Source organism: Polyodon spathula, chromosome 2, assembly GCF_017654505.1.
Source record: "Polyodon spathula isolate WHYD16114869_AA chromosome 2, ASM1765450v1, whole genome shotgun sequence".
Taxonomy (NCBI): Eukaryota; Metazoa; Chordata; class Actinopteri; order Acipenseriformes; family Polyodontidae; genus Polyodon; species Polyodon spathula.
The window spans coordinates 98,071,267-98,094,109 of record NC_054535.1 but is presented as its reverse complement, the minus strand read 5'-3'; the positions used below and the strand labels follow the sequence as shown (position 1 = coordinate 98,094,109).

Genomic DNA, 22,843 nt, shown 5'->3' with positions numbered 1-22,843 from the left:
TTTTTGCTTTTGGGCATCTTTAATAATTTTCACTTAATAACTTATACCTAATGTTGCACAAAGCTGAGAGTAGCACATGATGCAGTATACAGCCACGATTTCCAAACAAACACAGACACTGTATTTACTATCCTGTGCATTTATTTGAATATGACCCTACACAGACCATAGCCTTAAACTGTACTATGAATCAAAGTTTTATAGTATAAGGAAACATCTATTTTTATAACTACAATAAAGTTTCATATTTAAGCAATTCTGAAGAATATCAAGCAGCATTTTATTCTTAAAACATCTTAAATAATAAGTTAAAGCAGTGTTTAGAAAGCTGTCTTTTTATTCCCTTCCAGTTCAAAGTACAGTTCTTCACACAGCAACTTTTTTTAGTTGGCCAAATTCCAGTTTCTTTAAGTCGCTTATATCTATACCACAAAGACACGCGGAAAGGGAATTTAAAACCATTGTAAAGTAAGGGAAATGTCAACTATAGCTTCCCTTTAAACTGTTCTAAATTAATCTATTGAGTGTTTATTATTACTTCAAACTGTGTTAGATTAAGATCATGTGTCAGCTGTTACTCAACATAGGGTCTGCAGTGAATCAACTATATAAATGTGTGGCTATCAATTTGTACATACATCCTACATCAAGCACAGAGAGATAGATTAACCTAGAGCTTGCAGGACACAGAGAAGTTATTACAAAGTCTGTTGATGCATTTCTCTACATCCATTTATTTGACATACTGTATATTAGTACTCTATAGCAGTGAAGGTCATGCATTTGAATCGTTTTTTCAGGGAAATCCTTTAGAAACTAAGTAGACCAGAGGTTTTATCCAGAGCATTTATCCGTATTCTAGGCCCATTGTTCGTATCTGAACCACGTGTCCATTCTAACCAGTTTGTTACACTACCTCAAGATCGTGGTCTAATAAGTCTGAACAGTCCTTAAGACAAATGATTTATTGTGTGATTCACAAAACCATGAAATTTACATTCATTTGTTTGATAATTTTAGTTAGATTATAATAGAAAAAGCATTTTTTCAGTTTTAATATTTAACAAAAAATATATGGATATACAAAAAAGTTATGGGTTTCAGAATAATTTCTCGATTTCATATTTCACATTTTTAAAATCTGGCTATGGAGAAGCAGGATTATCACCAAATGCCACTTTGTCTGTTTAACAAAACATACCGACAAACAGAAGGCAGCCTTCTGGATATCACTGACCCTTCCCTTACACCCTGCACGTGGAATATTCACAACTATTCAGAGTTTTCTGCCATTGTGGGGACTTCACCCCTTGCTGAAGAAAAGCCCTACATACACTAGTTCCTTTTGAGTGCATTTCAGCCGGTGGCCTCAAACTTTAAGATTGTTGCCTACATGATTTTTTGTAGCCCGATATGATAGAGAGATGTTGTTGTGTTTGGTGCTGTAAAGAATCCAAACAAAAAAGCTACAGCAGTCAGTGTCACTGCAGATTGATTGACTGCAGTCTTTTTCAAAGCTGTACCATCTGACCTTGATGTGCGTCATCGCCCTTTATGTGAAGCTACCCACCCACACGTTTCAGCTAACAGCGCCATCCCATTGGTAAAACTTAAAAACATGAAAGAGAGCACTGCACAATTGCATATCGCAAATTTGAATTCTGTTGCTGTAAGATCGAATTTTCAGCTCATCTTTCTTTATTACCGGCCTGTCTGCACTAGATGCAGATCCACCTGCTGTTAACCAGCGTCACACAAGACTGATGTACATTCGTTGCTATGGTTTCATTCTTTTGGCTGCTGTTGGACATAATAATCCCCTAATTGCTTGCCTGTTCAGATTCTAATAAAGCTCTGAGGGCGTGGCCCTTTTTTAGAATACTGCTTAAATTATTAATGGGTTTCTTGGTAGTATGTGTGCTTGAGTGGAGATTAGTGGAGGAGGGCAAAAACTACACATTTAACTGTCCCTAGGGAAAACATTGTAAAACAATAAGTACCAGTTTCACATTTAACCTCAACACCCCTGGTGCTTGTGTATGTTTGTAATGAACACTGAGTATGTTGTTGGAATTATCTGTTTGTTTTTTGCAGCTTAAACTGACTGTTCCCTTCTTTTCTGTTTCAAAAGCATCACCCCAAAGGGGCTCCTAATACTTATTTTGTTCTTATACAGTCAGAAGTGACACCTGACTATCATTGTGTATTAATTTGGAACCGAGAATCTAAATGTGTCTTCTCTTTTCAGTTGCATTATGAACCGCCGGCTATAACTGGGAGCCAATAACTGTCAATTGAACCATGAGCGGGGCAGCTTTAGGAATCGAAATTGTGGTTGTTTTCTTCTTGGCGTTGTTCCTGCTTCACCGATATGGGGATTTTAAGAAGCAGCATAAGATGGTGCTCTTTGGCACACTGTTAGCCTGGTACCTCTGCTTCCTCATCGTCTTCATTCTCCCGCTGGATGTCAGCACGGTAAGGATCTCTTTAGTGGCAAACTCAAAACATTATTTGTGTTTTAGATGAATGTAAATCTCGCTTAAGTTCACCATTCCTGTCATGCACTTTTGAGAACTAGTACTGTAACCAGTTGGCACCAGGGGTATGTGAACCAACATAACAGTTTTATCTATTTATTTATTTATTTTCAAGAGTGGTTAAATGTGGAATATCAATATTAGAATTAGGCAGTTAGTGGTATATTATATACACAGTAACAGGATTGAGGCTTAGATTAGATTGCTGTCTCTATCTAACACACAAGGGACAAACTCTTTTAACCACGTTTGATTGGACAGCAGCCAATCAGGATGCAGGAAATTGTCAAGCCTACTTTAGACCCCACATTCAATACCTTTATTCAGTAACTGCACTACTGTATTTCAAGTCTCAGACTAAGGTGTTAGTCTTTTTCCTACCACAGCCTATAATGACCTGTGGCAATAAAACCTATTAGCAATTGTTTTTTGTTTTTTTTCAGACTATTTACAAGCAGTGCAAGATTGATAATGAAGAGCATTCTACCAATTCTGCAGTAACAGCTGATTCAAATCAGTCTACAAGAAGTGACAGCACCACTCGAGCAAGGTGTGGAGGGAACTCTGATTACATTATTGCACTACCTGTATTTTGAGGATCACTTCTAGAATTGTGATGCAACCAAGTATGGGCTTTCATTAACACAACACAGAGGATTGAATTCAGAAACAAAGGTCATTCAGGATTCTGGATTGCCCCTTAGTTTTGAATGAATAGTTGGGCTAGGGATTTAAAAAAAATAATTATATGCCCATAGAATGTCTAGACCACCTTTCAAAATTTTCACCTTTTGTTGCCTTATAGCCTGGAATTAAAATAGTTTTTTTTGTCTCATTTATCTACCCATCCAACCCCACAACTTCCAAATGAAAAAAATATTCCAGAAATTTGTAGAAAATTAATGAAATAGAAACTGAAATAGCTTGTTTGGATAAGTGTCCACCCCCACTTGTAATAGCAATCCTAAATTAGCTCAGGTGTAACCAGTTGCCTTCAAAATCACACACCAAGTTAAGTGGTCTCCACCTGTATTAAATTGTAGCGATTCACATGATTTCAGGATAAATTCAGCAGTTCCTGTATGGTTCCCTCTGCTGGCTAATGCATTTCAAAGCAAAGACTCAACCATGGGCATCAAGGCGCTTTCAAAAGAACTCCAGGACAAAGTTGTTGAAAGGAACAGATCAGGGATGGGTATAAAAAAATATCAGAGGCCTTGAATATTCCTTGGAGCACGGTCAAGACTATTATTAAGAAGTGGAAGGTGTATGGCACCACCAAGACCCTGCCTAGATAAGGCCATCCCTCCACACTGGATGACCGAGCAAGAAGGAGACTGATCAGAGAGGCTACCAAGAGGCCGATGGCAACTTTGCAAGACCTACAGGCTTTTATGGCCAAGACTGGTCAAAGTGTGCATGTGACAACAATATCCCACGTACTCCACAAATCTGGCTTGTATGGTAGGGTGGCAAGAAGGAAGCCATTACTCTAGAAAGCCCACCTTGAATCCCATTTGAAGTATGCAAAAAAACACTTGAGATTCTGTAGCCATGTGGCAAAAAGTTTTGTGGTCTGACAAAACTAAAATGGAACTTTTTGGCTTAAATACAAAGTGTTATGTTTGGCGTAAACCCAATCCAGTGCATCGCCCAAAAAACACCATCCCTACTGTGAAGCATGGTGGTGGCAGCATCATGTTATGGGGATGTTTCTTATTGGCAGAGACTGTGGCACTTGTCAGGATAGAAGGAAAAATGAATGGAGCAAAGTACAGGGAAGTCCTTGAGGAAAGGAACTTGACAGAGCTTGAATGGTTTTGTAAAGAAGAATGGTCAAATATTGCCAAATCTAGGTGTGCAAAGTTGGTAGAGACCCATCCCAACAGACTCACAGCTGTAATTGCTGCCAAAGGTGCATCTACCAAATATTAACTCAGGGAGGTGGAGACTTATCCATTTATGATATTTCAATTTTGTATTTTGAATATATAATTTTATTCTCAATAAAAACTTTTTTACCCTTAACAGTGTGGAGTATGGTGTGTAGATAAGTGGGAAAAAAAAATCCTCATTTAAATGCATGAAACTCTGAGGCACTGACACAACAATATGTGAATAAAGTTCAAGGGGGTATAGACTTTCTATAGGCACTGTAAGTGATGATAATGCCCCAGCGCATTTTGAATGTTGAGAGATTTCTGTTTGATCAAGGCAGTGATTTAGTGCCGCAAAACATCCAAATTCAATTTTAAATGCATATTGGCAAAACTAGAAAAGCCTGTTGAAATTAGCAATTTTCACACAGCTAATGATTCAGAACAAACAGGTGGTGTTAATGGTGTTATTTTTTTGTTACAGTGATACACTAGATTGTAACACCTAAAATATTCCTGTCGTTGTTTCAAAGGTTACGCAAAGAGTGTTACAAACCATGGAGCTACATTCCAGATGGTATTATGCCCATATTTTGGCGTGTGGTCTACTGGACATCCCAGTGCCTGACCTGGTAAGTTATCAATAAAACCAGTTTGGGTGTGTTTCTTTTTTTATTTTTATTGCAGAGTACATTTTACACATGCACATTGTGTGTCTTTTTTTTCCCCCCAGATATTTTTTTGTTGTAATTGGCTATATACATGATTTTCCTTGGTATTTTTTTACTTTAACTGACCATTGTAAGTGTGTAATCTATGGCAATTACTAATTTAGAGTTTGGGCTAGCCAACGAAAACAGTTTGTATCTGATAACATTGTAGCATATAAAATGAAGAGGCTGGATGCTGTGTATTCATCTTAATGCTAATCCTGGATAGCTCCTTTGCTATTATCACACTGCTTCGTATGTTTTATCACTCTGTGACACTTTCATCAGTACATGTCCATTTTTGTATTTTCTTAATTGTTTCTTGCAGGCTCTTGTTACCTTTCATGCAGTCCTATGCAAGGTCAGGAGGGTTTTCCATCACAGGGAAAATCAAAACTGCCCTGATTGAGAATGCAATCTATTATGGGACATATCTACTGATTTTTGGCTCTCTCTTAATCTATGTTGCTGTACACCCAAATTTGATTGGGCACCTCGATTGGTAAGTCTGCCTGTCTTGCTTTACAAGAAGAACGTGATAACTGCCTTTATTTTGCACCAATCTTAATAAAACTATTATCATGCAGCCTAGCCTCTTGTAGTTGTTTCGGATTGCATTTGACTGTTATCCAAAAAAACTCAAAAAAATCTACTGGACGATGGCAACCTACAGTATATTTAGTGGACTGCTTATACAGTATGTAAGAATTGACAACACAGATATGCAATTAGAGATAGTAGTTTTCAAAAAAATATCAATAATGACATATGCCGGTGTTGTGAGTTTGTGCTTTTTACAAAATCAATTTTTTGTGTTTTGTAACACACTACGTCAGGCATATTTACCTGTACTGTGTTTCAGGTACCAGTTGCAAACAATTGGGATCACAGCAGCCAACACCTGGGGTCTGTTCCTCCTGGTGCTGCTGCTGGGCTATGGGCTGGTGGAAATCCCACGCTCCTATTGGAATGCATCGAGGCGAGGGCACTTGCTGATGAAAACCTACTTCAAGGCAGCTAAACTGATGACAGAAAAAGCTGATGCAGAGGAAAGCTTGGAGGATGCAATGGAGGTATGCTAGTAAATTCTCTCTTATGTGGAGATATGTATGCACTCCTTGCTTTTGTCCTGGCTGTAATCCATACCGTTTTCTGTATTTTCAAGAATGCTGGTAATACTTGTTTCCATCTGTAGGACTATTTTTCCTTTCCACTTTGTATTTCATCAAGTTGAAGAACATTAGGAGGATATTTTACCACCTCTCAAACGACGAGTGCGAGTGAGCGGCTTCTAGTGGTTTTCAAATTGCGTACTTTCTCAGAAGTAGCTGTCTCCCTCGGCTATTCCCTGCCTGCATGGCTGCCAGTAGACATGCCTAAAGATGTCATAAAAGGAAAGAGGACAGTAAAAAAAAAAAGTCATGTGAAGCTTGGTCTTCATTTGCTCTTTTTAAAATGTAATAAAAGCTACAGGACTGAATGATTTGGAATTGGAATGCAATGTCAAAAGGTGTGCTTTTTGTTCTTTTTCTGTAGGAGGTTCGTAAAGTCAGCGAATGCATAAAGTACAACCACCCCCTGAGAAAAAACATTGACACTATTCTTAAAAAGGTAAGTCTAAAAATATTCTTTCTCATTCTATCATGACGAGAAGTAATCTTGGGTACAGAATTGTATGCATCTGTTTTAGTGCTAGGAAAATGGAGTCCAAACCAGTTACAGGACATCAGTGCTGTCTTGGCTTCTTGAAAGATCCTGGATGTCAGCTTTAATAACATTACTGGGGAGTTGGTCCCAGACTCCCACAATTCTCTGTTTTAAAATAGTGCCTCCTATTTTCTGTTTTGAGTGCCCTTTTATCTAATCTCCATTTGTGACCCCTGGTCCTTGTTTCTTTTTTCAGGTCGAAAAAGTCACTGGGTTGACATTGTTGATACCTTTTAGAATTTTGAATGCTTGAATCAGGTCATCGTGAAGTAGTCTTTGTTCAAGAGTGAATAGATTCAGTTCTTTTAGCCTTTCTGCATATGACATGCCTTTTAAATGAGGAATAATTCTGCTATTGTTTACTGAAGGTGTGCAAGGGAAACTTCCTCAGTCGACAGTTCCCTAGCTACTGTGCCACAGAATTGCAAAAATAGACACCAATCCTATTTTTTCCACATCGCTTCAGTATCACCTGTCGCATCGCAGGCAGTGTATATGCAGAATACTAAAAAAAGGAAATTTGTGTTAAGGAACTAAGTTCCACTGTTGCAGGGGATTCCCTGTATCAATGTGCAGTGTTGATTATGCATTCACCTACAGAAAAGATGAAAAATCTTGGTCATACTGGTTCTACCAGTAGCTGTTTCTAAATCTGCAGGAATTCTTCTGCAGAGACAGAGGAGCTTTTCAGACAGAGGGGAACTGAGTTTCCATATTCTGTGAGGAGAGTTAAAAATCCATAAGCCTTTTGTTGTTGCAGAATCCCAGATCTCCTAAATGGATAGTTTATACTCTCTACATATTTTGAATATCGAACATTTTTTCTGTATAAAATCCTATTGTGTGTTGTTGTATACTTTGTTTGCAATGTTTTTTTCTTTGATCATCATTTACCTGCCTTCATAACTAACATTATCTTTCCAACACTAGGTCTGCTTCCAAAAGCTGAGTTTTCTGAAGTGTGGTGGTTTGAATAATGACCACTTGGCGTGTGCAGCCGTAATTTGTACCTCCTCTGCAACTGTGAAGTTGTATAGAGGCTTTCCATTTAGAAATTCAGTTTCAAAGGGGCACAACGTTAATGGTCGTTCTTTATGCCACTTCCATTCAGACAAACTGCTTTTAGGAGTCTGTTTCAAAGCAGACCCTGTGGTTAAAAAAGGGATCTGCAGAAACAGCAGTGTATAATTATACAGAACACACAACATGATATTAAACAGATAAAAAGTTATATATTCAGATAATGTAGATGGTATTAAGAGTCTATTTAAGGGTAGCCCTTACTGACACAGTGTTAATGCAGATGTGCACGTTTGTACGTTTTCGTTTTTTGTTTTTGTTTTAATCCCTCATCTCTAGATGAATGGGTTTAACCCCAGCAGATTACAAGCTCCTATAAGTACTGCTCAAGCACTGTTTTTTGGCACTTAATTTTCATGGAAGACCACACTGCCTTATATTCAGATCTCTAACTGAATGTCATTGAAATGTTTTTCAATGGCCTCTGTAGTGCCCCGTGGAGTACCAGGAGAAAATGGGACGGAACATGGATGATTATGAAGATTTTGATGAGAAACAAAACGTGTATCCAAGTGAGAGAAGTTTGGTTAAGCTGCATAAACAGGTGCTGTACATCATTTGGTAAACCTGTTTCCCGGGTTACTTAGAAATAAAGGTTAAAACATTAATTCATTATGGGGCATTAAGCATAAGGAAAAAAAATGCAGTCAAGTCTGCTTTTGTTGTTTTTTGTTCTATTGGTAGTGGAATAGGTACTGGAATTTGCCCCATATCTAGCATAGTTACCTTAAATGATTTTTTATACAGTTCTGTGTTGTAAAACATCTGTTTAAAAGTTGTTTTGGGGTTAAAATTGCATTATTCAAGGTCAGAACACTGAAAGAAAAATTTTATCTGTTATTAACCTAATAGAAATGTGTTTGTAGTGATGATTCAGTTACCAGTTCATCTACTTTCTTCCTGAAAAAGGTGATTTATGCAGTGCAGAGGCATAACCGTACCAGGGTCCAGTGGCAGATTCTTCTGGAGACAGCCTTCCACTTGGAGGATGTGGCGAAGAACGAGACCAGCGGCACGCACCAGTTTATCAGGAGCTACACTCCCCAGGAACCAGAGGGCTTTATCTCCCGGTATCTCTACACACCGACAGTAGGTGAGTTCAGAGGACTGGCAGCAGTAAGCTCTGAGCTCTGCAACACAAGATTAACCCTTTAGTATCTGTTGTACACTAGTTTGTATTATTATTATTATTATTATTATTATTCAGTGAGCCATACTAAGTAACACAGTTGTACTCATCATGGCTCTGTAGTGGATTCAAAGCAATATGAGTTTGCTGGGGAGTGTACAACTGTCTGACCCTTTTGATTTATTATATCCTGTCAAAGTTAAATGTTGTTCTTTTCAGTATCGGTAAGAAATAGATACCGTAATACAAGCAATGCTTTAAATACACAAAGGGTTGTACTGAAATGATGCACCTTAAGTTCAGGGATTGTCAAGTAGGGATATTGTTGTTGCTGCTTCCTCTTGTGCACGTTCAGCAAACGTGGCATTCATGATACCATGGCTAAGCTTCTGAAAATGTTCCATCTTGGTATCTTATCACAAATATGTTCTGGTCGAGGTATTTGTCGGTGTCTTCTTCAGCATCAGTGCTGGTGTTCTGCAAGTCAGCATACGGTACTTAGTGAGCATGTCTTGAGACTGTTGGCTGCTTTCTGCCTCGATGACCCTGTGTGACGGCTGTCGCTGTGTGTGTGTGTGTGTGTCTGGCTCCACAGAGTGGTACTGGGAGTGCCTCTTGCGGCAGTGGTGTTACCGAATCCTGGCCGTGATGGTCACTCTATTTTCTGTTGTGGTGGTTTGGTCCGAGTGCACTTTCTTCAGCACCCAGCCAGTCCTCTCACTCTTCGCAGTCTTTATTCAGCTGGCTGAAAAGACCTACAACTACCTGTATATCGAGGTAAGTGACTCGAGCTTAAAAGCGTTTGTGGGACACCTTTTAACAAAAACTGGAGGTGCTGGATTCCCTCATATATATCTTTTAAAGCAAAATGTTTTATTTACCCTGTTTTAGGGGTGAGCTGTAGTGGTTGGAGTAAAGTAACAAGAGCCAGCAGGTGATATGTTTTGAATTACAGCTCACTGTTTCTTAATAAATACATATTTGGATCATGTACTTTCTGAGGATACATATGTAATAAAGGTGCAGAAAAGGTTGCACAACATTTTTCCAAAATGTTATTTATACAGTGAAATCTGTAACTCTGTGAAACTAGTTATTATACTTAATGAGCAGTTCTTGGGATTTACCCTTGGCAGTAGTTTACCACAATTCACACTTAGCAGCAGGCTGACAGATTTACAGTCTCAGTTCTTCTGAATTTCTGGTAAAAATGTTATTGTTTTGTAAGAGGTCCAGTGTTTTGATAGAATTATTTAAACCCTGTAAATGACAATTGTGATGTGCTGTAGAGACGCAACCCTCTAAGAACATGAATGGAAATAAGACTCCCATTGCTTAGCAGTTTGATCTGTTCCTGGTTCCATCCATGAATAATATAAGAAACATCAGGAGAAGTCAATTGTGAATATTTGAAGGATTTTGTATAGTGTGGAGAAAGTGTGTAAAAGGGACAAGTTAGTTAAGTTACATTGTAGGTTGCACCGTGATAGTTGTCAAGCCCCAACTTTAGGTGCAGAAATGCCACACATGGAGAGAGATGAGCAGGGCCAGATGTACTGTGACTTCTCTAGAACAAGGAGGAAGACAGTGGCTGGAGAGTTAGCTGATCTCAGGGTGTCTTGGTTAAAGTAGAATACCACATACTGTACAGTGCTGGAGAACGCCAGGTAAGAAATGGCCTCATATTTACAGCAAGCTTTCTGTGTGTGGTTCTTCCATAAACTCGTTCCACCAAACTGGAGGATCTCCTCAACAATGATTCAGTAAAAAGCTAATTTCACATTAACTGAAACCCAGAATCTCATAGTGCTATACATGTCTGAGTGGAGAAAGACCTACACAGGCCTAAAACATTTGAATGAGACCATACTTTAGCTATGGAACTGAAATCTGATAATCCAACATTTAAAGAAGCCAGTAAATAGTTCAGTGTTTGGGTTTGCAAGCATCTCTGAGCTATTTGGTGCAAATAAATCAACCACAATGTCCTCCAAAGATTTGTGATTCTAGCCACAGTGGGTCCTTGCTCCAATCGTTATATTAACATAAATATTACCAGACAAAATGAAACGTCTTCTACTGCCATTTTAACTGTGAACAGGTACAAGAAGTATTTGTGTTTTGTTAGTAATTATTAAGGTTTTTAAAGCTGAAAAAAGGCAAATGGTTATTGCATAGTCCATGAAAAACAAAAACAAAAAAAAAAACAAGCAAGCAGGCATCGTGCTTCAGTGTGCTATTTAATATTTGGGTTTGGAGACAAAAATAAAATCATGTTGGCAGAAACTCCTGATCAGAATCTGAAACAGTTTAAATGGCTGCTTTACACAAGAAGGTCAAGCAATTACCCACGGCAGGCCTGCATAAAATACTGTGGAATTTGGAAGTGTTCAGAAAATCTTTTTAATAAACCTCATTACTCCTTAAAGACATAGGGCACTCTTTCTTTTGAAACAGCTGTTCAAAGCATCTTGGGGCTCATTTGTAGAGGGTAGTCCATTCTCTCATGTGTCTTGAGTTTGTTAAAATATGATATTATATTTAATACAGCTTTACAATTAAGCAGTGTACAGTACAACAATTATACCTCAATAGACAGTCATTAGACACTGCATAGCTAGGTATTCCTCACACATTCAAACAACCATAGCTGTATTTACATTACAAAAAAAAAGTATTTGCTATGTGTTCAGGTTTGTATGACTTTGCAATATGCTTTAGTGTACATGTTTTTATGTCTAAAACATGCTCTTATGATGTATTAACAATACAATGAAGCTAGATCTAAAAATGTTTTCTAATTTAACTGAATAACTCAGTAGAGGTTTAAATCTTTCGCTTTTGCTTTTAATCTCCTGAAATTACATTATGGATTGTAGCATGTGTACAATCTCTTGCTTACAAAGGATAATACTGCTGCATGATTCAAGATTCATTTTGGCTGTTCTCTTCTAATTGCAGATGGCTTGTTTTCTCACCATCTTCTTCCTGTGCACCTGCGTTTACTCCACTGTATTCAGGATCCGAGTCTTTAACTACTACTACCTGGCTTCACATCACCAGACAGATGCCTACAGCCTGCAGTTCAGTGGAATGTACGTAGCAGTCCCATTTGAAACAACAATGTGTTCAGAGTTGCTATTAGTGGAGCATTTGTTGCCTATCTGCCACTCGGGTTTACTTACTACAGTAGTATACGGCTAAGATGGGGGTCGGCAAACTATGATACGTGAGCCATGCCTGGCTCTACAAGTAACCATATATGGCTCTCGAGTCTCTAAGTCACAGATACATGTTGTGACAGGGCAGCGTCACGGCCAGGCTGTAACTGGCAGGAAGAGTGACTCGGAGACAAGAAAGCTGCAGTCTAAGCGGTTAGACATGTTTAATAACAAACAAACACTAAACAAAACACATGTACAAAATAAAAAGACACAAGGGCCTGAACAAACAGTTATACAAAAACAGTATTAAACCCTGTCACTACACCGTGGTTTAAGACCAAAACACTGCTTCACAAACCAGTGATAATTGTCCATCTATCACAGTGCCATAAAACATACCAGCGCACACCAACCTTCACCAGTATTAATTATAATATTAACACCTGTGATCACCCTTTTTATAACCTGTAACTGGAGACTAATTAATCATTTATTGAATTTACAGCTCAAGCCACATTCCTGTGTGTTCTGATAGGGAGGGATTTATCCCTCTCCCTGCCAATCCAATATTCTCCACACACACACACACACACACACACACACACACACACACACACACACCCCTATTCATCGGAAGGGCTTTCACCCTGCCACACACACACACACACAAATTAAAATGAATTAATTCACCAACTCGGGACGTGATATCTCGCTTTATTTATGTATTTATTTTTTTATTTGTTTGTTTTTACCTCCACCTACCCACTGCTATTGTTGGTGCTTGTATTCCTGGAGTCTGTTTCATCGTATTTTGATTGATAGTGAGATCTGTCAACGAGCAATATGCGCACGAGTCACAATCTGTAACCCTGCTTTTACTACATTTTTTTCAGTTTCGAAGTGTAGTGTAGAGCTCTTTAGTTCTTTTCAGCCGGAATGGACTGATATGTACGCCTTTGTGGAGAAGTCAGGATTTCCACTTTGTCTCATATGCAGTGAATGACTGGCTTCAAACAAAAAAAAAATCTAATTTACGACAAAACATGAGATACCCAGAAGTACTAACAGGGTGAAAGCTGGGCACAGTAAACTGCTGGCATGGTCAAATAAAGGTAGAAGTTTACATTCAGCAAGTTTCACAGGCTCTTTAGAGATCGTTCACAAAGGTAAGCCTTCACTGATGGTGAATATGTGAAGAGCTGTATGCTTAATATAGCCAAAGAGCTATTTGAAGAATTCCCCAACAAAGACAACATCTTGCATCAAATACAGAATATGCTTTTATGTGCAAAAACAGTTCACAATCGAGCTGTGAAAATGGCAGATCAGTTTGACAAGCAGTAAATAGAAAGTATTCTGCTACTTATTTTTTGTTTGCAATGAGTCAGTGAATGCCTGCGATGTTGTGCAACTATGTATTCCTCGGTAATATATATTAGGAAGCAAGAGAAGAAATGCTTGCAGTTCTGCCAATGAAAAATCAAACAAGAGGCGAAGACATACTTAAAATTGATAGCACCCAGCATGATGGATAAACACAAGGGATTTGTTGCCCTTTTGTCAGAACAACAAAAACATCCCATTTTAAGCTTTCAATGTATTATGCACCAGGAAGCTTATTCTCTCGTGGACATTTCAGGTCATTTGAATCAACATAATGTTAAATTTCAAGGGCAAGGAAACACCACAGTCAGTTTTTGCACAGTGCCTCTTCTACATCTCTACTCTGGCACGCTGCTGTCGTTTCATCCTCAGCAACATACACAGAATTCACCTCTTCCCCACTGACTACTCCACACAGCTCCTAGTTCAGGCCCTGGTACTGTCCCGCCTTGATTACTGCAACACCCTCCTGGCTGGCCTTCCTGCCTCTGCTACCCGTCCGCTGCAGCTCATCCAAAACTCTGCTGCTTGCCTTGTCTTTTCCCTTCCTCTTTTCTCCTACGCTGCTCCGCTCTCTGCACTGGCTCTCTGTCGCTGCTCGCATCCAATTCAAAACTCTTGTACTCATCTATCACTGTCTTCTGCTTCCTCTTATCCTCAGATTTCTCCCTACACCTCCCTCTTGCCCTCTCCGTTCCTCCACCTCCGGCAGACTAGCTGTACCCTCCCTCCGCTCCCGTCCCTCCAGAGCCTGCTCCTTAGTGGTGGAATGACCTAAGGATATCAGGACTGCTCAGTCCCTGACCACCTTCCAGCACCTCCTCAAGACACACTTGTTCAGACAGCATCTGTAAACATCACAACTCTCGACCATACTGGACAGTATGATACTAATTGTACCAGTACTTGCATTAGCTTATATTTACACTGAACTGTTCCATACAGTGCTCGTTCCCTTCTCACCAGCTCTACCTGTTTTTGTTTATTTTTTTTTGTTTGTTTTAATATTCCATGCGGTTTGTTTAAATATTCCATGCTGTTTGTTTTAATATTTTATGCAGTTTGTTTTATTATTCTGTGCTGTTTGTTTGATCTCCAGGTTATTCTGCCGTTTGACTCCTCCACTGTGTCTGAATTTCCTGGGTCTGATCCACATGGATTCTGCCATCTCCCACCAGAATAGAGAGCAGACTGCATATACCTCTGTGAGTTCAAAAAAATTACAAACAAAAACCATCAATATAATTACCACAATTATGCATGGATATGATTCCTCTGTCATTTAAATATGTGGACATTTATATATTTTATAAACTTCACTTGTGTAATAGTCCCTGGCCCTCGTATGTATATGTCACCACCTCAGACAACTCACAAGTTAGAAGGGATGTTATCTCATCACAGCAGTACTGTTGGAACGTTTAAAATTCTCTTCCAGTAGATGTCACCAAACCCTTGCGGAATGGTCTTCTCAGGACCACATCAGTTAAACTGTAAAGTGCCCAAGCCTTTTTACTATGAAAACTGGTTTGGAGAAATTTCAGTCATACAATAACAAGGTTCTGATTTTAGATTTTTTTAAACTTTTTTTTATTGCTCTCAATTTGCTTTTTATTGTGTGAATTTATATTCTTTCCCAAAATGTTTTTCCCAGCTAAAAGCCAGTTTTATTTGGCCTTTTAATCTGCCACTGCTTTTACCAATAACTTCTAAATGCATAAAACACATATTAATTGATCCGTTTTCTTGTGGCAGAGCATATTCCTTAACATTTCCACCCCAAAGAGCAGGATGACATATGCTAAATCCGTTGTCAAATGCAGTGGCTGAAGTAGTAATACCTGTGGTTCATTTGTGCCGGGGCAGGCCGGGACTCATCCCTGGCACTCCTGGGCTTGTCGAGGCATAGCCCCGGCCTCAGCTGGTTAAAAATGTCATGAAGTGTTTTGCTCGCAGTTGCGTTCTCTTAAAATTCTCAACACAGTCCGCTGCCAGGGACATTTAAATACTTTACCATTTCAACTATGCTCCATAAAGATGGCACTGGCTGAAGGACTGCAACTCTGCTGTTGTTTTTTATACAGAAATAAGCTTACTTGCTTTGAAAAACATCTTGAACGACACAAGCAGATTCTTGCACTACTTGGCTGATTGAATGAGTAGTATACAACTAGCTTCAATATGAAAGCTAAACCGTTAATTTCAGTAAACAAGTTTTTAATGAAAAAACGAATTGTTGTCTACTTCACTGAAAACTGGCTTTTTTATTTTTTAAATGCCACTTCCGATTATTATTACTGGTTAATAACAGGAACAACGTGTTATTAGTAATTCAGTCTCCACAAACTGCAGGTTCTGTTGCATTCACAGAACCTATAATGTTAGATATTACAGCGTGGACCATGGGTCAAACCAATGTTTGTGTAAGGTGCAGTGTGTTTTTTTTCCTAATGTCAGACTTTGTGGAGTCATCCTGAATGCCTTTCTGCTTTTTATTTCATTTTACAGTTTCAATGCCAAACCATAACAAACACAATAATAGTGCATACACAGAGAGCAAAAAAAGTGGATGGACAATTTATTTTTCTGCACATACTACTAACTTGTATATAATGTAGAATATGTGATTATAAAATCTAACACTAGTACATGATCTTTCAAATAAACTTGTTATGATTTTGAATGTGTTTAAAAAAAAGTTTTTGAACAACCTCTGTTCACAAACAGTTATTTAAATCAAGTTTGATATTTAAAAAAAAAAAAAAAAAAACTGTTCTGGACTACAACCATGGCCAAAAGTTTTGGATCACCTTAGAATGTTAGGATTGAAAAAAAAAAAAAAAGCTGTATGCACATAATTTTACTTTATCATATAATCAAATAAACTACAAAATGATATCGCAATTGTCTACTGGAAGCCATAATAATAGTACAGTATTTCATGTTAGATTTTGAACTTTTATGAAGTATATGAAAAACTACAAAGCAGTATATATTTTAATATGGAACATAATTCAGCAGGTTTCATTTGACTTCATTAAGCAAAATTAGTTTATTCTATAGGGTGATGAAAACTTTTGGCAATAGCAGTATGTATGATTTCATTAACAATACTAAAGAACAGTTTCAGAGAAATCTTTATTTTATTCATAAAACAGACTTTTAAACAGCTCCTTAGTTAAAGCTTCGTAAATAGTTCTGATACAGAATTCAACATAAAGCATGCAGACGTGGTAACTGTGTTGCAGAGTCAAATGTTGATTACATTTTATGCTGCTGGCAAACCCGAAAGAGCTCCTGTAACAATGTGATTTTTCTCTTGTTTGTTGTTCAGATCATGGGTTCAATGCGTGTGCTCTCCTTTATTGCTGATGGCTTTTACATCTACTATCCCATGCTGATTATTGTTCTCTGTATAGCCACATACTTCAGGTAAGGGTTGCTAAACTGCACGTTGAAAAAAGGCTTCAAAAAGATATTTCAAATGTTTAGTTTTCTTACAAATACGAAATATAAACCATCACTAATGGGCCTATATCCCCCTTGCACACCCTATATACGACCTATAGGGTGTGCAAGGGGGATAAGATGAGACTGGTCAGAGTGGGATTGACCATACCAGCCTTGGCGCAGCCAGTGTACCTGGCGTTGCTGTCCAAGGACACTGCTTGCCTGAATGTAGGGTCACGAAGATCCTTTTAAAGAAAGCCTACTCCACTGATGCACTGTTGCGAGTTTGGGCAACTACAATACGGGCCTGGTGGCTTACCAGAGCCACATTTGGAGCTCCACTGCTGAGGTGGGACTTGCCTCTGATCAGATGGATGAGCTGCAGTTAATCTCTCACATGTTGCTACGGCTGGCGAAGCTCCTGCAACCAAGCAACAGGGCGGAGTATGGCAGCATTGGTAGCAGCATGCCGTCAGCTGTGACTTTCTCAAGCCAGGCTGACTGAGGGTAATAAGGCTGCTCTGCTTGATGCGGCCATTACACCAGGGCATACTTTCGGCCCTGTGGTGGATGATATGTTGATTTGGTCCAAGGAGGCAAGGGAAGCAACAAAGGTGTTCGATAACCTTGCCCCTAAGCCTGCAACACTGCCTAAGAAGCAGTGGTATCAGAGACCACTACCCCGGCCACAGTGTCAGCCTCAGGGCAGTCCATGGGATCCTCCAGCAGTCGCTGGTACATCGGGCCGAGGACGTGGTAGGCACAAACGGTTTCGTTTGTGCCAAAGTCGAAGCAACAGCCCTAGGACATTGCTGCCACACACCCAGGGCCCTTTCTCCAGGGACCACCTGGACTATTGGGACGAGTGCACCCACAATTCTTGGGTGCTCACCACTATGTCAGGGGTACTTTTTACAATTCAGCCATGGAACCACCCCCCTTTCGGGGCATGGTCCATACGCTGGTCAAGGACCCCCGAGCCAACGACTCACTGGCTCAGGAGCTAGATACCGTCCTGCACAAGCAGAGGGTTCTACTCAAAATACTTTCTGGTGCCCAAACTGGACGGCGGCCTCAGACCGATCCTCGAGCTCAGACAGGTGAACCTGTGCCTGAGCCGCAGGCGGTTCAAGATGTTGACACTGCGACGCCTGTTGTAGTCCGTCAGGCCAGGCGACTGGTTCATGACAGTGGACTTACAGGACGCCTACTTCCACATTCCCATAAAATCAGGGCACCAGAAGTACTTTTGGTTCTCCTTTCAAGGAAAAGGCTACGAATTTCATGTACTGCCATTGTGCCTGTCACTGGCGCCACGCATTTTCACGAAATGCATGGACTATTCTGGCCACTCTGAGACTCAAGGGTATCAGAGTTCAAAACTACCTCGACGACTGGTTCATTTGTGCGGAGTTGTGCAGAGATTGATATCTTTGCCTCCTGGGAGTCGACTCATTGCACCCTGTAGTTCTCCATAAAGAGACGAAGGGTGTCTAGGGGTCTATGCGCTGGCTCACCAGTGGCCAGCACGACCACTGTATGCGTTCCCGCCGTTAGCACTGCTACCACTGTGTCTAGAGAAGGTCAGAGAAGACAGGGCCATGGTCCTATTAGTAGCACCTCACTGGCCAAAGAGAGCCTGGTTTGCCTTGCTGATACAGCTCCTGTGCAGACAACCATGGGAATTGCCCAGTGGCCGCGACCTGCTCAGTCAGGCGCAGGGCAGTCTATGGCACCACGACCCATCGAGACTACAGCTGTGGGTATGGCCCCTGAACGGCTGCATTTGAGCCCTCTCGGTCTGTCTAATAGGGTGATTGCTAGGGCTGCCTCAACTCGTTCCCAGTATGGTTACAAGTGGGGCATTTTTCAGACGTGGTGTCTGTTGCCGAGTAAAGAGCCCACGACATGTCCGATGACGGTTATCTTGCAGTTCTTGCAAGACCTGTTGGATAAAGGGAAGAGTCCTTCTACTTTAAAACTTTACTTGGCAGCTATTTCAGCTTGCCATGTTAAGATTGACTCTGTCTACCCAGGGGCACATTTTACGGCGGGACAGTTTCTGAAAGGGGCTAGGAGACTTTGTCCCCTGACAAGGGACATTGTTCCTCACTGGAGGTTGAATGTCGTGCTGAATGCATTTGTGAAACCACCTTTTGTGCCCATGCAGTCCGCAGAGCTCAAATTCTTTGTCTTTTAAAACAGCATTTTTGGTAGCTGTCACTTCCGCAAAGTGAGTAGGTGAGATACAGGCGCAATCCGTGGCTAAAGCTTGTTTGTTTTTTGTACAAGGGAGGTCACGAGTGACACTCCGGACCAACCCTGAGTTTTTACCAAAGACAATTTCGACTTTTCATGTCGATCAGTCGGTGGAGTTGGAGGCCTTTCACCCTCCCCCTTTCCAACCTGACAGAGGTAGGATGCTCCACACACTGTGCCCAGTGAGGGCACTGGTGTACTATGTGGGGAGGACAAAAAGTTGGTGCCAATCGGAGCAACTCTTTGTTTGCTACGGCTCTCAGGCCCAAGGGCAGGCTCTGTCGAAACAGCGCCTATCTCAGTGGCTGACGGAGACCGTGAAGATGGCGTATCAAGTTGCCCCTGCCGGAGAAGATAACTGGCCATGCCAGTAGGGGGCAGGCCACTTGTTGGGCGATGTTCCATGGCGCATCTATCTCAGACATATGCAATGCAGCGGTATGGGCGACTCCCCATATGTTCATGAGGTTTTACAAGATGAACATTGTGGATCCGCTGTATCCTGGGTTTGGATCACGGGTGCTGAGATCTGCTTCGGAGGCCGGCCTCTCAACCATGGATTGATCGGTGGGTAACCTAGTTACCTTAGGACAGCTAGCGCCATTAGCTCAGAAGAGTCTTGCGCCTGTCCTCACGACAGATTGGGTATACTTTCCCATTAGTGATGGTTCATATTTCGTATTTGTAAGAGAACGTTAGGTTATTATCATAACCCTGGTTCTCTGAAATAGAAATATTAAGCATCAGTCTTCACGGTCGCTGCAGAGCTACGAGACTCAAAAGTAAAAGAGAATTTGCAAATGGCTGCAGTGTCCTTTTGTTGGGGCAACTCGCACTGTGTCATGCACACTCGCGAGAGTTTGTTGGCATACATGCTAAAGGTCATGGGTTCTTAAAGGGGAATAACCCATTAGTGATGGTTTAATTTTTCTATTTCAGAGAACCAGGGTTATGAGATGCACCATAATTAATCGGCTGTTTCTGTTTTCAGTCTAGGAACTCGCTGTTTGAACTTACTGGGGTTCCAGCAATTCATGGGGGACAATGACATGACTTCAGACCTCATAGATGAGGGCAAGGAGCTCATTCGGAGAGGTAACTGCATAGATTAACAGCTTGATTGCTCACAGTTTCTAAATCAAGCAGTGTCTGGTAATTGAACCTTTAACTGTAAAGTTTGCATTGATCCAGGTATTCCTCTACTGAACTTTTGAATCTTTTGAGCTGTGTGGGGAATTGCTGCTGTGAGAAAAGAAAATAATTGGGGACAATTCAAATTGGGGTGTAAATAAGGGGTAAAATAATTGGGCACACTAAAGTAAAAAATAAAAACAGGTGTTCTTAAAATGTTATTGCTTAACGTACATATTATATATATTTTTCTGCAGAGAAAAGAAAACGGCAAAGAGTAGAAGATGGAGAAAACAGAAGAAGGGTAATTTTCAGTTCATTGTCATGTATTTATTTATGTAAAATAAATAACATAAATCATACAAGCTTGTATGCATGTGTGCCTAAATCAAGTTCCTTTACTAAGAAGTATTTTTTTTTTGTTTTGTTTCAGGAATGGCAGGAGCGCTATGGAAATCGGCGAGAGGACTACACTCGCAACAGGAATGTACAATCGTCTGAAATGAAAGAGACCAGCTACTCAGACACCAACAACAGCAACAGGGGAAGTAAGTGGAAGAAGCTGTGTCTCGGGACACACTGTTTTAGGAGAACCATGAATTCTTATATTAGATTTTGTATTGCAATTATTTATTTATTTGTTTGGTTTATGTATGTATATTAATTAATTTTCAATAAAATTGCTGAAAATGTTAAAAACATAACCAAAAACCAGTAAAGCATGCCCTGACACATTGAGGACACTTCTGTTCATCTAGCCCCCACAGACACGGCCATTAATTTATTGACTGGCTTTAATTTAATTTAGCACTTCGCTTCTGCAATCACGTCTGTATTGAAATAAGTTATACTTTACTGTACTGATCAAGTATTAACCCTTTGCGGTCCTATGTCGGACCAGATCAGACATTATAATTTTAACCCTTTCCGGTCCGATGTCACACCCTGTCCGACATCATCAAAACGACATCAGGCACAGGTCTCTAGTCATTGGCAAAAGCAGAGAAAACCATTGCCCAAGTGAGGCCGAGAAGAGCCATGAAAAAGATTTAATCTGATCTGAACAATACACGTAGCCCCTTCACTACAGACATAACACGGACACAAACAAACAAGATAGCTGCTTCTGCATTCAGCGCTCCAATAATATCACAGACATTTTCCAAGTTTTTTGAGATGTTATAGAAATTAAATAATGACTTGGATCACATTTTTGAGGAGTTTGGTGATAAAACTAGAGATCAGGAGAGGATTTATCAGCATGCACGACTATGAAGAGGTATGTGATAAATACAGAGAACAAGGGGTGGGGTGGGGCTGAAGTTGCAGTACTGAGTGTCCCGTTGATATGCAGTGCCTTTTAAACCTGTTTTACTTTGAATAAAATTACTTTTAAACAGCGTGTGTGAAAATAAATTGGACCTGGCATGTCTGACAGGCGCTGAATAAATAGACCGCAAAGGGTTCATCTTTTTTAGTAGTAGTAGTAGTTAATTTTTTTGGTGTTAAGTCTGGATCGGCTCACTTATAAGCCTCAGGGTTGTTGGCTTGTATTTCAAAAGCACCTTTTATTTTGCTTTATAAACTCGCACCACCTCCCTCCTGTGACACAAAGACTTTTTTTTTTTTTTTTTCTGGTCACAGAAGCAAGTAAGTACACCCGGTCGAATAGCCGTCCTGAAAGGGACCGGATTGAGCTGTTACAGGAGGCTGAGCCCATGGATTTTAATGCTGAGACATTCACTGATGACCCCCTTGATGCTGAATCTGGAAGGTAAAAGAAAACCTTGGCTTTCTAAAAATGTCATTAGTGCGCTTTCCATCCATTTATCAATAGAATTTATAAGTTACTCAGTACAATTGCTACAAAAATAGTAGCGACATAAAGGCAAAAAAATAGTTTTCCATCCACTGCAGATTCTAGGGAGTCAAAGGGCATTCCCTGTGACATTTCGTGATGTCGTAGCCTGATTCTACTGAGTAAAGCTATTTAAAAAAATAAATAAATAAAAAAGCAATGAACCTTGGCCCTGTTTCACAAAACCAACAGTAAAATGTACATCCCGTGGGGAAAACTGAATCTGCAGTGAGTGTCAATAATGATATAAAGAAGTGTTGCTGCGTAAAAGGTACTAACAAAGATAAAGGGTTAAAACCTGCAGCATTGTTTGCACATATTTTCACACTAGTTTAAAGGTTGCTTATTCTATTTCTGCTCTTTTGTTAGAAGGCTTGTGTAGCACAATGTACTTGGATGCATACTACTAAACTACATAAGCACAAAGAAAAAAGAAAAAAAACATTGTATTATAAAGCCATTCAAGAAGTGTGTGTGTGTGTGTATATATGTATATATATGTGTGTGTGTGTATATATATATATATATATATATATATATATATATATATATATATAT

The 22,843-nt window shown here is 39.9% G+C and overlaps 1 protein-coding gene across 1 annotated transcript in view; it reads left to right on the top strand.

Annotated features, from left to right (window-relative positions):
• Nucleotides 1-22,843, top strand: part of LOC121304758 (G-protein coupled receptor-associated protein LMBRD2B-like) — a 29,566-nt gene that overhangs the window by 2,410 nt on the left and 4,313 nt on the right. Inside the window, exons 2-17 of the mRNA XM_041236143.1 lie at nt 2,249-2,475; nt 2,981-3,087; nt 4,948-5,046; nt 5,453-5,626; nt 5,987-6,197; nt 6,661-6,735; nt 8,342-8,455; nt 8,821-9,004; nt 9,636-9,817; nt 12,002-12,135; nt 14,687-14,792; nt 16,922-17,019; nt 20,288-20,391; nt 20,685-20,731; nt 20,861-20,975; nt 22,072-22,201. Coding sequence (XP_041092077.1) covers nt 2,302-2,475; nt 2,981-3,087; nt 4,948-5,046; nt 5,453-5,626; nt 5,987-6,197; nt 6,661-6,735; nt 8,342-8,455; nt 8,821-9,004; nt 9,636-9,817; nt 12,002-12,135; nt 14,687-14,792; nt 16,922-17,019; nt 20,288-20,391; nt 20,685-20,731; nt 20,861-20,975; nt 22,072-22,201 — 2,054 coding nt within the window. The 5' untranslated portion in view covers nt 2,249-2,301. The remainder of the gene's footprint in view (nt 1-2,248; nt 2,476-2,980; nt 3,088-4,947; nt 5,047-5,452; nt 5,627-5,986; nt 6,198-6,660; nt 6,736-8,341; nt 8,456-8,820; nt 9,005-9,635; nt 9,818-12,001; nt 12,136-14,686; nt 14,793-16,921; nt 17,020-20,287; nt 20,392-20,684; nt 20,732-20,860; nt 20,976-22,071; nt 22,202-22,843) is intronic.